Source organism: Sander vitreus, chromosome 5 (genome assembly GCF_031162955.1).
Source record: "Sander vitreus isolate 19-12246 chromosome 5, sanVit1, whole genome shotgun sequence".
Lineage (NCBI taxonomy): Eukaryota > Metazoa > Chordata > Actinopteri > Perciformes > Percidae > Sander > Sander vitreus.
Window position 1 is genome coordinate 37,865,242 of NC_135859.1, and position 14,188 is coordinate 37,879,429.

General features: G+C 43.4%; 1 protein-coding gene across 4 annotated transcripts in view; it reads left to right on the forward strand.

Annotated features, from left to right (window-relative positions):
• Positions 1-14,188, forward strand: part of LOC144518797 (regulator of G-protein signaling 3-like) — a 39,427-nt gene that overhangs the window by 6,573 nt on the left and 18,666 nt on the right. Inside the window, exons 3-11 of one of the 4 annotated variants that reach the window (XM_078251714.1) lie at positions 1,976-2,219; positions 2,529-2,658; positions 3,335-3,385; positions 3,868-3,917; positions 4,019-4,107; positions 4,367-4,420; positions 4,938-4,986; positions 5,605-5,722; positions 8,867-9,120. In XM_078251714.1, coding sequence (XP_078107840.1) covers positions 1,976-2,219; positions 2,529-2,658; positions 3,335-3,385; positions 3,868-3,917; positions 4,019-4,107; positions 4,367-4,420; positions 4,938-4,986; positions 5,605-5,722; positions 8,867-9,120 — 1,039 coding nt within the window. The remainder of the gene's footprint in view (positions 1-1,975; positions 2,220-2,528; positions 2,659-3,334; positions 3,386-3,867; positions 3,918-4,018; positions 4,108-4,366; positions 4,421-4,937; positions 4,987-5,604; positions 5,723-8,866; positions 9,121-14,188) is intronic. The other 3 variants (XM_078251715.1, XM_078251716.1, XM_078251717.1) reach the window with 3 other exon arrangements.

Below are 14,188 nucleotides of genomic sequence, written 5' to 3' on the forward strand. Positions count from 1 at the left end.
GAAACTTATCTATGAAAACACTGAAGCAAGATGTCTGTCTGGCTTTTAATCACTTTGATCTCATGAACTTCATGTAGACAATGTTTCTGTCTTGTCTGTATTGGGTTTTAAAGATGTCTCTACTGATATGGACCGGGGTGTCTGTGTTGCCAGATTAACAACCTTGAAAACCTGTTAATGTTAAGAATTCACACTATTGTTATGCCAATCTTTATTATTGTTATTGATCTGACTTCTTCCGCACGTTTTTGGCCTTCTGCATACTTTCAGCTACAGGAACCATTTCCATTTTAGAATGTTCAGCTCTTTAAGGACATTGTGGCTAGGATTGTTTCTACCTCTTATACATATTGGTTTTTTTTAAGATTTGTTTTGGGCATTTCAGTCTTTAATGGATAGGACAGCTAGATATGAAAGGGAAGAGAGAGGGGGAAGACATGCAGGGAATCGTCCAGGTCGGACTCGAACCCTGGACCTTCTGCAACGAGGCATACACCTCTAAATATGTGCGCCCACTCTACCAACTGAGCTAACCGGGCCACAACCTCTTATACATTATACATATACATGTTATTTTCAGCTAGAGACTTAATTTAAACTTTAAACAATCAAAAAGACCTTAAAGCAGTATAGTATATTTTAGCTTTGTGATATCTGTAACATATTTGAACTTATGACAGTTTAAGTTTTAAGCTGTTTTCAGATAGAGCAGACTGAATGTCCATCAGCTGAACTATCATTATGTTCTGTTAAAAGTAACATCTTTAGTACTTGTGTACACTGTTAAAATAATTAATTATAGTTAATTAAAATAAAACTCAGAATGTTAAAACATCATCAACATGTTAACAATATCTCCTCCCCAAGCAGAAAAAACTGTCATAAATCTGCATTTTCTCTTCTAGATCAACGCTGAAAACTGTAAAAAGCAATCTGCAGATTGAGTTTGGGTTGATTATTCATCATTGATTAATAACTGCAGGTTCAGACTCTCAGTTCAGAGTTTCAGTGTAGAGCTGCAAAGATTAATGGATTAGTTGTCAACTATTAAATTAATCTCCAACTATTTTTATTAACAATCGTTTTAAATCATTTTTATGAAAAAAAGTAAAAAAAGATAATGTTGAAAAAGCATAAAAAACATTGAAAAAAAAGAACTGTACATAAAAAAGCATCAAACATCCCAAAAAGTTCCAATTAAAAAAATAAAAATAAAATGTCAACAAAAACACTTTACAGATAGAGTAGGTCACACAGACCCAACACTTCCAATAATTCCACCAAGAGCAAGCACTTAGTGTGACAGTGGCGAGGACAAACTCCAAGCAAAAGAAAGGTCTATAAAAGCATCAAAGACGTTGTGACTTCTGCAGCGTTAGAACAAAGCAGAGAATCAGAGAAATAAAACATAGTTTTCTCTGTTTCATCTCTACTAGAAATGCAGCTGTAGCAAGTATCTCACTATCACTCTCCTCATTCATATCTTAAGAAGCTACAAATGATATCCTAAAGCCTGACGTTAGAGCAGAAGTCCAGAGAGTGGTTTCTATGGAGATGATGCAGCGTCTCGTCTCATTGGTGGAAACTGGCAGCTTTCAGAACGCTGCAGACCGGAGACTCTCAGGGAGACTAAAGTTTACTCTCATCTCGTCCTCAATCTTTGGTCTGAACTGGACTTTAGATTTCTTTTTGTCGTGCTGAATGATTTATGTGGAGAAAGCTGGTAAACACAAGATGTAAAGTGGAGCTGTTGCCTGATTCTGATTAATTAACCAATGTTTCGTTGACAGACTCATCGGTAAAAACATCAGTTTGTTTCTAATTATTCACATTTAAAAGCTGAAACTGAATTGTTTGTGTAGTATTTTTGCTAAAAGAATGACTTTGATTACTAATCCAGTAATAGTTTCAGCTCAGTGTTTTACATCTCAGTAAACTGATGTTGACTCTGCAACTTGTCTCCGTCTGGAAGCAGAACCAGGACCGCTGCTGGGACCGGATCTGAGGCTGGATTCAGGTCCAGAGGTGAGGTCCGGTTCTGCAGAGCTGACGTCAAAGTGGCCCAGATCAGGAAGACCAGGACCCAGACCTCGGTCTGGACTGGGAAGCCCAGAGGGTGTGAACGGGGTCCGGGTTTAATACTCCCAGACCAGACTAATCCAGGATCTACCGAGACCCAGACGGACCGGAGGAGATGGACCACAGAGTCCTGGTCTGAGGTCAGTTAGAGACACTCTCCATCTGATCCTGGTCCAGATCCTGAACTGCTGCAGCTGCAAAGATGTAGACTAAAACACAAACGCAATGAAATATTCCAAGAAAATGAACAACACGTCCAAAAAAGTTACAAAATTATCAGAAAAAACAGCCGAAAATCAAGGAAAAGCAACAACACTGTATTTACTTAGTTACTTAGTTAGTCTGGCTAACAGCTGACTCACCCGACCAGAGAAATTTTCCTCCAAGCCCGTTTTCACACCGTCTGATCCTGAACCTGCTGATGTTTGATCCTGTCTGCTCTGGTCCAGGCCCGGTCCCGGTCCACAGCTGGCCCGTCCTCAGAGACCAGGACCAGCAGGTCTGAGAGAGTCCCAGGTCCATCCAGGACCAGGACCAGGAGGAGGAGGAAGATCCAGCCGTCTGTGTTCCGAGGCAGAGGTAGGATATCAGGCTTTGATTTAAAGTCCTTATGTGATTTTATTTATTATTTTATGTAAAATCAACAACAATGATACATTCATGAGCCATGAAGTAAAAACCAAGGAAAAGAAAGCCAGAACCCCTCAGGGGGCGCGGCGTGGTGGGTTTCCTACAATAATTTAACAAAACATAACCTCCTAAATCACTGTTATACATTGCCTCTGAAAGTTTCATCCATCATAAAAAAATTCTGAATGTGTTCAATTTTCTGAGTTTTCACAAAGAGAAGGGATCCCCCCACCCTAACCCTCTGGCAGAGAGACCGTACCATTTAATGACTCCGATAGTCTGCTGTCGACGGGTCACATGGTCATCTACAGGATGAAGGTGATGATGAGGAGGATGGAAGAGAGAAAGATGAGTGACAGTGTAGTGATGGAGACGAAGAGAGAGGGAAACTCCTTCAGCAGTGCCAAATGCAAGAAGATGCAGAGAGGACAGGCAGAGAGACAGGCAGAGAGACAGACAGTGTTTGGTATTGTTTTTCATAACAGATGAATTATTACACATGGGAGTCGGTGTATGAGGACTTTAATTTGGGAGTTTTTCAGAGGACGGTCTGGAATGTCTTGCTGACCAATCAGATTGGCTGCTGGGATCTACAGTCAGGCATTTAGACTCTCTCTCCTGATAGGTCGGCTGCGGCTGTCTATCTCTGCAGAGGCGGGACAACTTGTCGTCAACAGTAAGTGATGCAGCAGCCAATCAGAGCACAGCTTTCAGTTACAGCCTAACGTTAACGTGATATTTCTGTTGAAATATGTAAACGAGGCGTCATCTGATGATAATAATGTATACATTTAGAAGAGATCTTTTAGTGATTTCTTTCTTTTAGTGTTTATACTTATTTATATAGTTTATAACAGTTCATAGTTTTACTTATTTTTATAATGATATGATTTTATAGCGTTAAACATTTGACTTTTTTTCAACTATCCATATTTTATCTATACGTTATTGGTCGTACTGTGCTTAACTCACTAAATCCACTTTGTTAGGGTTAGTTAGTGTGTGTACAATAAATAATAATAATAATAATAATAATAATAATAATAAAGTTTGATTGAATACCAGCTGTTAGTCCTTCAGTCAGCCAGCAGGTGGCAGCACAAACACAAAGAAACTTTATTGTTCTCTGAGTTCCCTGACAGAGTTTCTCTTCTGCAGTCCACGAGGCCAGAGGGCTGATGGGAGAATCTCCAAGCTCCTATGTCAAGGTAACGGACCAATCAGCTGTCAGCATCTCGCCGCACGTCTCAGAAGACTAAGAGTGTGTGTGTGTGTGTGTGTGTGTGTGTGTGTGTGTGTGTGTGTGTAGCTGGCAGTGACCTCTGACCTCAGCATCAGGATGAAGACTCCGACCGTCTGGAACAAGAAGAACCCAGAATACAACCACAAGTTTACACTGTGAGAGACAGACACTCACAGTCACACACAGTGACACACACACACACACACACACACACACACACACACACAGTCACACACGCACAGGATATGATATGGAAACCAAAAGGATTAGTTAAGTTTAGAGAATAGATGATGGTTTAGATTGAAGCCCTTCTGTGTCCTGGGTGAAAGGCTGAATGAGAACAGACTAACTGTGTGTCTGTGTGTCTGTCTGTCTGTCTGTGTGTCTGTCTGTCTGTCTGTTTGTTCGTTCCAGCAGTGTCAGCGATGACGTCGTCCCCAACAGGTTGTTGGTTTCAGTCTTCAGCAGGTCAGTGATGACGTCATTCTGAACATACTCCATATTATACTTTAGTTTATTTGCACAAACTTTGAAGTGCATACAATAGAAAGGCGTATTGATCATTTCTCTAAGATAAAAACATGCACTACAACAAACAAACAGGTAAACGTACACCCAATGTAAAGATAAATCACACAAACACTTTGGTATTATTACTACTTAAGGTTGAAGATGTTACTTCATAACATTGTCTTGGTGAAAACCTTGTGTCTAAAACTGATGTTTTTCCGAAAAATTAAAAAAGGCAAACGAGAAAACATTTTATGGAAGTATTTACCGACATCAGATGAAATCGCCTCGTCACTGTTTAAACTTAGTGTCTTTGTTGCTTTTTTCCAAAGGCAAATTAGTGACATTGACATTATTATTATTGACATTAGTAACGTTTTTATCAGAGTCAGAAAGAAGAAATATAAGATCATTTGGCATTATTTTAAGCCAATAATAAAATCAAAGTACAAGTTGTGTTGTGTTGTTTCCTCAGCTGCCGTCAGCTGATTGGCTGTATGAGCTTTGGGATTGGTTCCTCTCAGGTCAGTTTCAACCAATCAACAGACAATACTTCTTTCTTCCATTTTCTTTCCTTTCTTCCCTTTTTCTATTCTTCCTTATTTATTATTTCCTTCTTTCTATGAATCTTTCCATCCTTGCCTCCTTTGTTCTATCCTTCCTCCCACCCACCTCTTCTTTTCTTCTCTACGTACTTCCCTCCTTACGTACGTCCCTCCTTACGTACGTCCCTCCTTACGTACTTCCCTCCTTACGTACTTCCTTCCTTACGTACGTCCCCTCCTTACGTACGTCCTCCTTACGTACGTCCCTCCTTACGTACGTCCCTCCTTACGTACTTCCCTCCTTACGTACTTACTTAAAAACTTAAAGTCTAGAACAGCAAAAGTTAGTTGTCAACTATCAAATGAATCTCCAACTATTCTGATAATCCATTAATCAGTTTGAGTCATTTAGTTTATGATAAAACTTGTAAACTTGTTAAATGTGAATATTTTCTAATTTCATCAGTAAACTAATCCTTTGAGTGCACACCTTCTAAAACATGACTCTGTTATCTGATGATCTATTGATTTAAAAGAGAAAATAACTGTCAGATTTAATGAATGAACCTGTTGGCCCCGCCCCCTTTGTGTTGGCAGCTCGTCTCCGGTTGGTTCTACCTGCTGGGGGAGGAGTTTGGGCGGAGCAAACACCTGAGAGTGACATCACAGCGGAACAAGCCAATGAGGAGCCCGGAGGACGGTCCAGTACGCTGCGGTGAGTCGTGCTGCATTCAGGTGCTCCTGGTAATGTGGAAACAACACAGACGCTGTCGGGTTTCATCCTGCGTTTAAAGCACAAGATGCAACGATGTAAAGCACACGGGGCGGAGCTCCTGGGTCTCAAGCCAGAATCTTTAAAGGTTTTTTCTTTAAAAACTTCAACTTTGTGTAATTTCCCCTCAGTCTCAATGACTAGGCTGAACCCAGCACGTCGGGCTGAACCCAGCATATAGGCTGAACCCAGCACGTCGGGCTGAACCCAGCATATAGGCTGAACCCAGCACGTCGGGCTGAACCCAGCATATAGGCTGAACCCAGCACGTCGGGCTGAACCCAGCACGTCGGGCTGAACCCAGCACGTAGGGCTGAACCCAGCACGTAGGGTTGAACCCAGCACGTAGGGTTGAACCCAGCACGTAGGGCTGAACCCAGCATATAGGCTGAACCCAGCACGTCGGGCTGAACCCAGCACGTCGGGCTGAACCCAGCACGTAGGGCTGAACCCAGCATATAGGCTGAACCCAGCACGTCGGGCTGAACCCAGCATATAGGCTCAACCCAGCACGTAGGGCTGAACCCAGCATATAGGTTGAACCCAGCATATAGGCTGAACCCAGCACGTCGGGCTGAACCCAGCACGTAGGGCTGAACCCAGCACGTCGGGCTGAACCCAGCATATAGGCTGAACCCAGCACGTAGGGGCTGAACCCAGCATATAGGTTGAACCCAGCATATAGGCTGAACCCAGCACGTCGGGCTGAACCCAGCACGTCGGGCTGAACCCAGCACGTCGGGCTGAACCCAGCACGTCGGGCTGAACCCAGCACGTCGGGCTGAACCCAGCATATAGGCTCAACCCAGCACGTAGGGCTGAACCCAGCACGTCGGGCTGAACCCAGCATATAGGCTCAACCCAGCACGTAGGGCTGAACCCAGCACGTAGGGCTGAACCCAGCAAATAGGTTGAACCCAGCATATAGGCTGAACCCAGCACGTAGGGCTGAACCCAGCACGTAGGGCTGAACCCAGCACGTCGGGCTGAACCCAGCACGTAGGGTTGAACCCAGCATATAGGCTGAACCCAGCACGTAGGGCTGAACCCAGCACCTTGGGCTGAACCCAGCACGTAGGGTTGAACCCAGCATATAGGCTGGACCCAGCACGTAGGGTTGAACCCAGCACGTAGGGTTGAACCCAGCATATAGGCTGAACCCAGCACGTAGGGTTGAACCCAGCACGTAGGGTTGAACCCAGCACGTAGGGTTGAACCCAGCATATAGGCTGAACCCAGCACGTAGGGTTGAACCCAGCACGTAAGGTTGAACCCAGCACGTAGGGTTGAACACAGCATATAGGCTGAACCCAGCACGTAGGGTTGAACCCAGCACTTAAGGTTGAACCCAGCACGTAGGGCTGAACCCAACGTGTAGGGGCTGAACACAGCGTGTAGGCTGAACCCAGCATCTAGGGTGTGGGGGCTGAACCCAGCATGTAGGGTATTTTATGGGATTACGCTCAGCACCGCAGCTTGCTGGTCCATCAGGATTTGGGGGGTTTGCAGAAAAAGTTTTTTCTTTTAGTCTTTGTCTCCGGTGTCTCTGTCAGAGCAGCTACCAGGATGTAGAGCTGCTACCATCCTGACGTGAACTCTGAATGGATCCCTGGGCTCCTTTAGGACGAGGAACTCACAGGATTTTTTCTCTTTTTAAGAAGAGAGCAGACAACTAAATCATCCTCACTGCTCCAGGACTTAACGGAGTCATCAATACATATTGGACTCAGGGTTTAAGGTTTCTGTTTTTGACAATTTTTTTAGGATGACAGATATTAAAAAAATGCTTTAACTGCCATCATTCTTCTCTGCTTATTTATATGGGGAAAACTGGCACCGAAGGAGGAAAACATCAGGCCTCCAGCTGCCAACATGTTAGCTTCATTAGCTCTGACAGTAACCCTCAGGAGACACACACACACACACACACACACACACACACAGCCCCCCACCCTGTCCCTTATAGAAGCTGTATGTTATATTTATAGTGTGATGGGGGAGGAGAGAGCCAGCAGAGGTAGATATAGATTAAACCTGACTCTCTCTCTCTCTGTGTCTCTCTCCCCGGGGGTCCACACGGTCTCCATGGTGATGAGAAGCTGCCCGGTAACATGTGACTCACAATACCTCTGGCCCTCCCCCCCCCGCCTTCTCTGCTCTGGTTCTGCGGTTAGATCAGAGAGAGGACAGTCTTGTGTTTAAGTTTGTTCTCTGAGCATCAGACGTTCAGTCAGCAGGAACATCATCAGGACGCCGTCTCCCGGACTTCACGTTTCACTCCATCCTGATCCACTCACAATCCCAAAACTACAGGACTCCAGACGCGTCTCCCGGACTCCATCCTGACCCGCTGACAGTCCCAGAACTACTGCAGTTTGACTCTCTTCACATCCGACGTTATACTGAATCTGTGGATTTTATTTTCCAGTTTTCAGCGTTGATCCAGGATAAAAATCTGCTGAATTTCGTTTGCGCTGGAGATGTATTAATATTGTATAATTTCATTTAAATTTGCATTAAACCTGCGGAGATTTCTGAGGCGCTAACTTCCTTTAACATTGTCTCTGGTTTGCTTTTCTTTATGTCGAAGACTGATGCTGCAGATGTATTCAAACTCTTCAGAGTTCAGCTGGTGTCTGAGCTCCAGCTTTAACTGTCCTGGGCCGGTCTACAGCTGCAACTATAAATATTATCACAGTGGATTAATGTGTAGGTTATGTTCTAGATGAATGGATTAGTAGTTTGGTCTCTAAAATGTGTATCAGAGTTTCCCGAAGCCCAAAATGACATCCTCAAATGTCTTGTTTTGTCCACAACTCAAATATCTTGAGTTTCCTGTGCCAGAGGAGAGAAGACACTAGAACATATTCACATTTAACAAGCTGACATCACACTAGTTTACCTGTTTTGTCATAAAGAAATGACTCCAACTGATTAATCTATTATCAGAATAGTTGAGATGAATTAAAAGTCTGTGCAGCTGTAGTCTGATCAGGATGTTCTGGAAGAACACTGCGTGGTCCTGGGACGATGCAGCCAGGGGTGATGAAGATGATGATGATGATGATGCTGGTTATTTGCTCGCAGCAGAACTCAGAAGCACTCCAGACCCGACTCCAGATACCAACGTGAACCGCACCGCTGCCCCCCTGAACCACAGCACCACTGGACCGAGAGACCGAACGAGCCCCGGCCTCGCCCTCTCCAGAACCAGCACCAAAACCAGCAGCTTCGGCGTCGGTCCGGCCAGCATTGTCCACAGCCGCTGCGTCTCCCCACTAAACGCCGACTCCACCCAGCACCAGGTGACCCGGGACAGCGGCAACACCCGCCGGCTGACAGTGAGTGCAAACAAACTCAAACTGTCCAAACAATGTTTTTTCAATGTTATAAATATTTCAGCAATAATACTGCGCAGAAATGTGGTTTAGATTTTTCTGGAGTCGGCAGAATCTCCCCTTCTGGTCCTTTAAAATAGAATAAACTTTGTTGTCATTGCAAAAGCTTGTTTACAACCACATCAGCTGTGCTGTACCTGAGGTATACAGAAAGGCCATCGGACTGTTGGCTGTGGTCATTTATTAGGACACAATGTATGATAGAATGTGTAAATATGGGTTAAAAAGGTGTAAAATGGGGATTGTTGTTAGTTATCATGGTAACAACATGCGTCAGTGGTGCCGTAAAGCGCTACTGATCTGGAATGTAATCTGTTTGTTTGAGTACGTATGCACCAATCACTGAGGCAGATTCCTCATAGGGTAACTACTGTGGCAATAAACTCCTTTCTGCTTCTGGAGTTGGTTTCACCATGAAAGGTCAGCGGCAACGGGGTCAAAGTTGAAATCATTTGAACTCTGAGCGCAGCGCACGGGTGTATTTGGCTAAGACGCTAAGGGGCGGCGCTGCACCATGTTTGAGTCTAAAGTTCAGAGCAAAGATTCAGGACGATGAGTTGAAACCTGCAATACTCCGTCTACGGTTGGTCAGCAGTACTCGGAACAGTTCAACAAACTAAAAAAACTATTAGCAGAGCTCTAAGAGCTCGGCACATGATGTCGGGGGTTCGACAACCAATCAGATCAGAGATGTAATGTTCACAAACACTCACTTGGTTGTGTGTGTTTCACTGTTTTTCTTTAAAGCCTCATCAAATATTTCACATGTGATGAATTATAGAACGAAGCTTCTTCTGCTCTTCACACACTATACATACTACACACACACGCATACACACACACGCATACACACACACATGCATACACACACGCATACACACACTAAACATACTACACACATACTACACACACGCATACACACACACGCATACACACACACACGTATACACACACTAAAATACTACACACATACTACACACACACGCATACACACGCATACACACACACACACACACATACACACACACACACATACACACACTAAACATACTACACACATACTACACACACACACATGCGCACACACACACTAAACATACTACACGCATACTACACACACGCATACACACACACGCATACACACACACGCATACACACACACACACTAAACATACTACACACACACGCATACACACACACACATACACACACTAAACATACTACACACACACGCATACACACACACGCATACACACACACACACGCATACACACACACACACACACACACACACACACACACACACACACACACACTAAACATACTAAACACACACACACACACACACACACACACACACACTAAACATACTACACACACACACACACACACACACACACACTATACATACTACACACACGCATACACACACACGCATACACACACACAACCACACACACACACTAAACATACCACACACACACACACACACACAGGCATACCCACACACACACACAAACTAAACATACTACACACACACACACACACACACACACACACTATACATACTACACACACACACACACACACACATTTGTGTCTCCATACTGACATCACCTTATTCCCTAAAGCCAGCTGACTGAACCCAACCTGAATGTGGACCTTCAGACACACGTTTCCTGGCATTGATAGAAATAGAGGACCAGACTGCCCCCACTAAAACCAACAGCAGCCCATAGGTACCGTCTGTTTTGCACCCCCAATGCACATCCAATCTGTACACATTTAAAGCCATGTAAACTCGCTGGCATCATATAGGACGCCAGCAACCCCACATTATGTGAAATTTAATATCTCCAGATCAATACAGTGCAGAGATTTACTTTTTCTGTGTTTAGAAGCACAGAAATGCGCCGTTTCAACAAGGTCCTTGTGCGATTGTAGGCCAACCAGAAGCCTTTTAATCCAGCCGGGAAATAACAAACATATCACTTTTTGAAGATTGTTTACAACAGATAAGAAAAGTGCAATTAATCGCAAGTTAACTCTGGAAAATCATGCGATTAATGAAGATGAAGACCCAGAACTACAGACTGTCTGAGAGTCCAGAGTAGAAAACAGATCCTGAATAACAGAATAAGTGTGTGTGTGTGTGTGTGTGTGTGTGTGTGTGTGTGTGTGTGTGTGTGTGTGTGTGGGAACCAACAGTCAGAAGAATAGCAGGAAACACACAAACGCTGCATGTATCCCTGCGATAAGACACACACTTCCTGAAAACACACACACTCTCTGCTGTCTAACATCCAGTATTCTGCTGAAACTCACAGCGGTCAGACCTGGTTCTGGTTCTGCTATAGTCTGGACTTTATGTTTGGACCTGGTTTTTAAAGTCTGGATTTGGATTAGTCCGGATTCTGCGTCTCTGAAGTCTGGATTAGAAAGGACTCTGATTGTGTGGGATTTGGATTTGTCTCTTTAAACCTTGACTGGATTTGGTTCTGTCTCTACTCTGGACTGGATTAGTCCTGGTTCTGTGTCTATAACTCTGGACTGGGTTAGCCCTGGTTCTGTCTATAAGGTAGGGCGAGACTTAGATTCCCTGCAGTCTGGATCAGGCTCATGGTTCTGTTCTGGGGTTCTGATCAGATGGACAGCTGGAGCTGCAGGATTTGAACCGACGACCCGCTCTGCCGCCATGCACACGATCCACCGTCTGTGTCGCGCCTGCATCGAACAGAACCTGCCGCAGGTCAGATATTACTGATCATATTCATTTATATAAGTTAAAATGAAGCTAGAAACAATCTCAGGAGTGGAAGGTTAACATGTTAATAACTGATAACATCTGAATTAATGCTTACCTCATCAAATGACTTTAGTCAAGTACAGCCAGCTTCTTCAGTTTGATAAAGATCTTATTGTCATTGACACAATGAGACCACACGCAGGTCAGTGGCTTCCAACAAACAACATTAACATTATTAACATTATTACAGCCTCTGAATGATTGATAGACTGCGAGTAAGGTGAGATGTATCTAAGAGTGGGAAAGATACAGGACAGCAGAGACTACGTCAAGTTTGATTGTGTTTAATATTCAATCTATTTTAATATGTATTAAACTTGTTCATGTACCTGTGAACAGGACATTTAGTCTCCTCGCTGCTTCAACTCTGCTTCGAGAGTTTCAACAATTCCTTCATCTGATAAAGAGTCGGCCGACTTCAGCAGGGTTTAAAATCATAGTAGTAATAATAATAATAATACACTGGTTTTACTCAAAGTCACTTTACAAATAAAGAAAAAATGTAGAGTTCAGCAAAAATATAATATACGCAAATATTACCATTTTCCACAGAATTTTCTGCGGATATTCAGATGAAGCAGACTTTAAACAAATAAAAACGAGAAAACAACGCTGAATGGTAACACATCTCCAGCCTATAACAAGAAACCAGTCAGCTAGATTCAGCAGATTATTAATTAGAATAAAAGATCACAAAGAATTAACAATAAAAACAGAGTTCAGTAGTCTATGATTAGAGTAGAGTCATTTTCTCAATGGAGTCTGGTCTGGACGGATGTTCAATTACAAACCGCAGGAAACAAGCGCCTCTTCTGATTGGCTGCACAGAGTGATGTCACTACTGTGTGTGTGTGTGTGTGTGTGTGTGTGTGTGTGTCAGGTTGATCAATAATTCACACATTAAATCTGGATGATTTCACTGAAAAACTGCATCTGACAGGACAGAGTTACTCTGTGTTAGGTGTTTGTGTATTATTTTTTTATATGCTTTTGTCGCATTGTTCAACATTTTCGGTGCTTTGTCAGAAATTTTTGATGCTGTTTTTGAAATAAAGCGACCGAAGCTTTGTAAAGACGTTCAGAGAGGCGATCGCTGATCCATGTGTTGGAAAGGAAGTTTATTAATGTGATGTGACGACAGCAGGAGGAAGGCTGCTTCCTGCTGTCACAGCGCGGGGGAGGGCAGAGCTGTAGCTCTACTCTCTAAAGATATATGATATGTTTCTATCATCAGGACCTATAGGAGCTGTAGCTCTACTCTCTAAAGATATATGATATGTTTCTATCATCAGGACCTATAGGAGCTGTAGCTCTACTCTCTAAAGATATGTTTCTATCATAAGGACCTATAGGAGCTGTAGCTCTACTCTCTAAAGATATGTTTCTATCATAAGGACCTATAGGAGCTGTAGCTCTACTCTCTAAAGATATATGATAGCTTTCTATCATCAGGACCTATAGGAGCTGTAGCTCTATTCTCTAAAGATATATGATAGCTTTGTATCATCAGGACCTATAGGAGCTGTAGCTCTACTCTCTAAAGATATATATGTTTCTATCATCAGGACCTATAGGAGCTGTAGCTCTATTCTCTAAAGATATATGATAGCTTTCTATCATCAGGACCTATAGGAGCTGTAGCTCTACTCTCTAAAGATATATGATAGCTTTCTATCGTCAGGACCTATAGGAGCTGTAGCTCTACTCTCTAAAGATATATGATAGCTTTCTATCGTCAGGACCTATAGGAGCTGTAGCTCTACTCTCTAAAGATATATGATAGCTTTCTATCGTCAGGACCTATAGAATCATGGGACAGTGTTGTCTGAGCTAAAATGTGTTTTAAGGATGTTCTGTTCATGTTATGTGGGTTTCAGTGCTGCATGGTTGATTTAGTGTTCATGTTTATTGGTGTTACCATGACAGAGACCCGGGGGGGGGGACTGATGGCCTCTGGGCAGAGGGTGGGTCTCGTCTCCTGGGTGAATCCTTCCTATTTCTGTTCTGCTGCTCTGAAACCCAACGATCTAATGAAGCCATTGCAGAGTTTTCCCTCGTTTTGTGGAAGACTTTATTCATGTATTTAGCGCTCTGTGGGTCGTATTATGGGGGGGGACCACCCATATCCTTGTTGTTATGATGATGTCACAGTGATGTCACTCTATGGAAGGTGTTGTCCATCCATCGTTGTGTTGAAATGTCAGC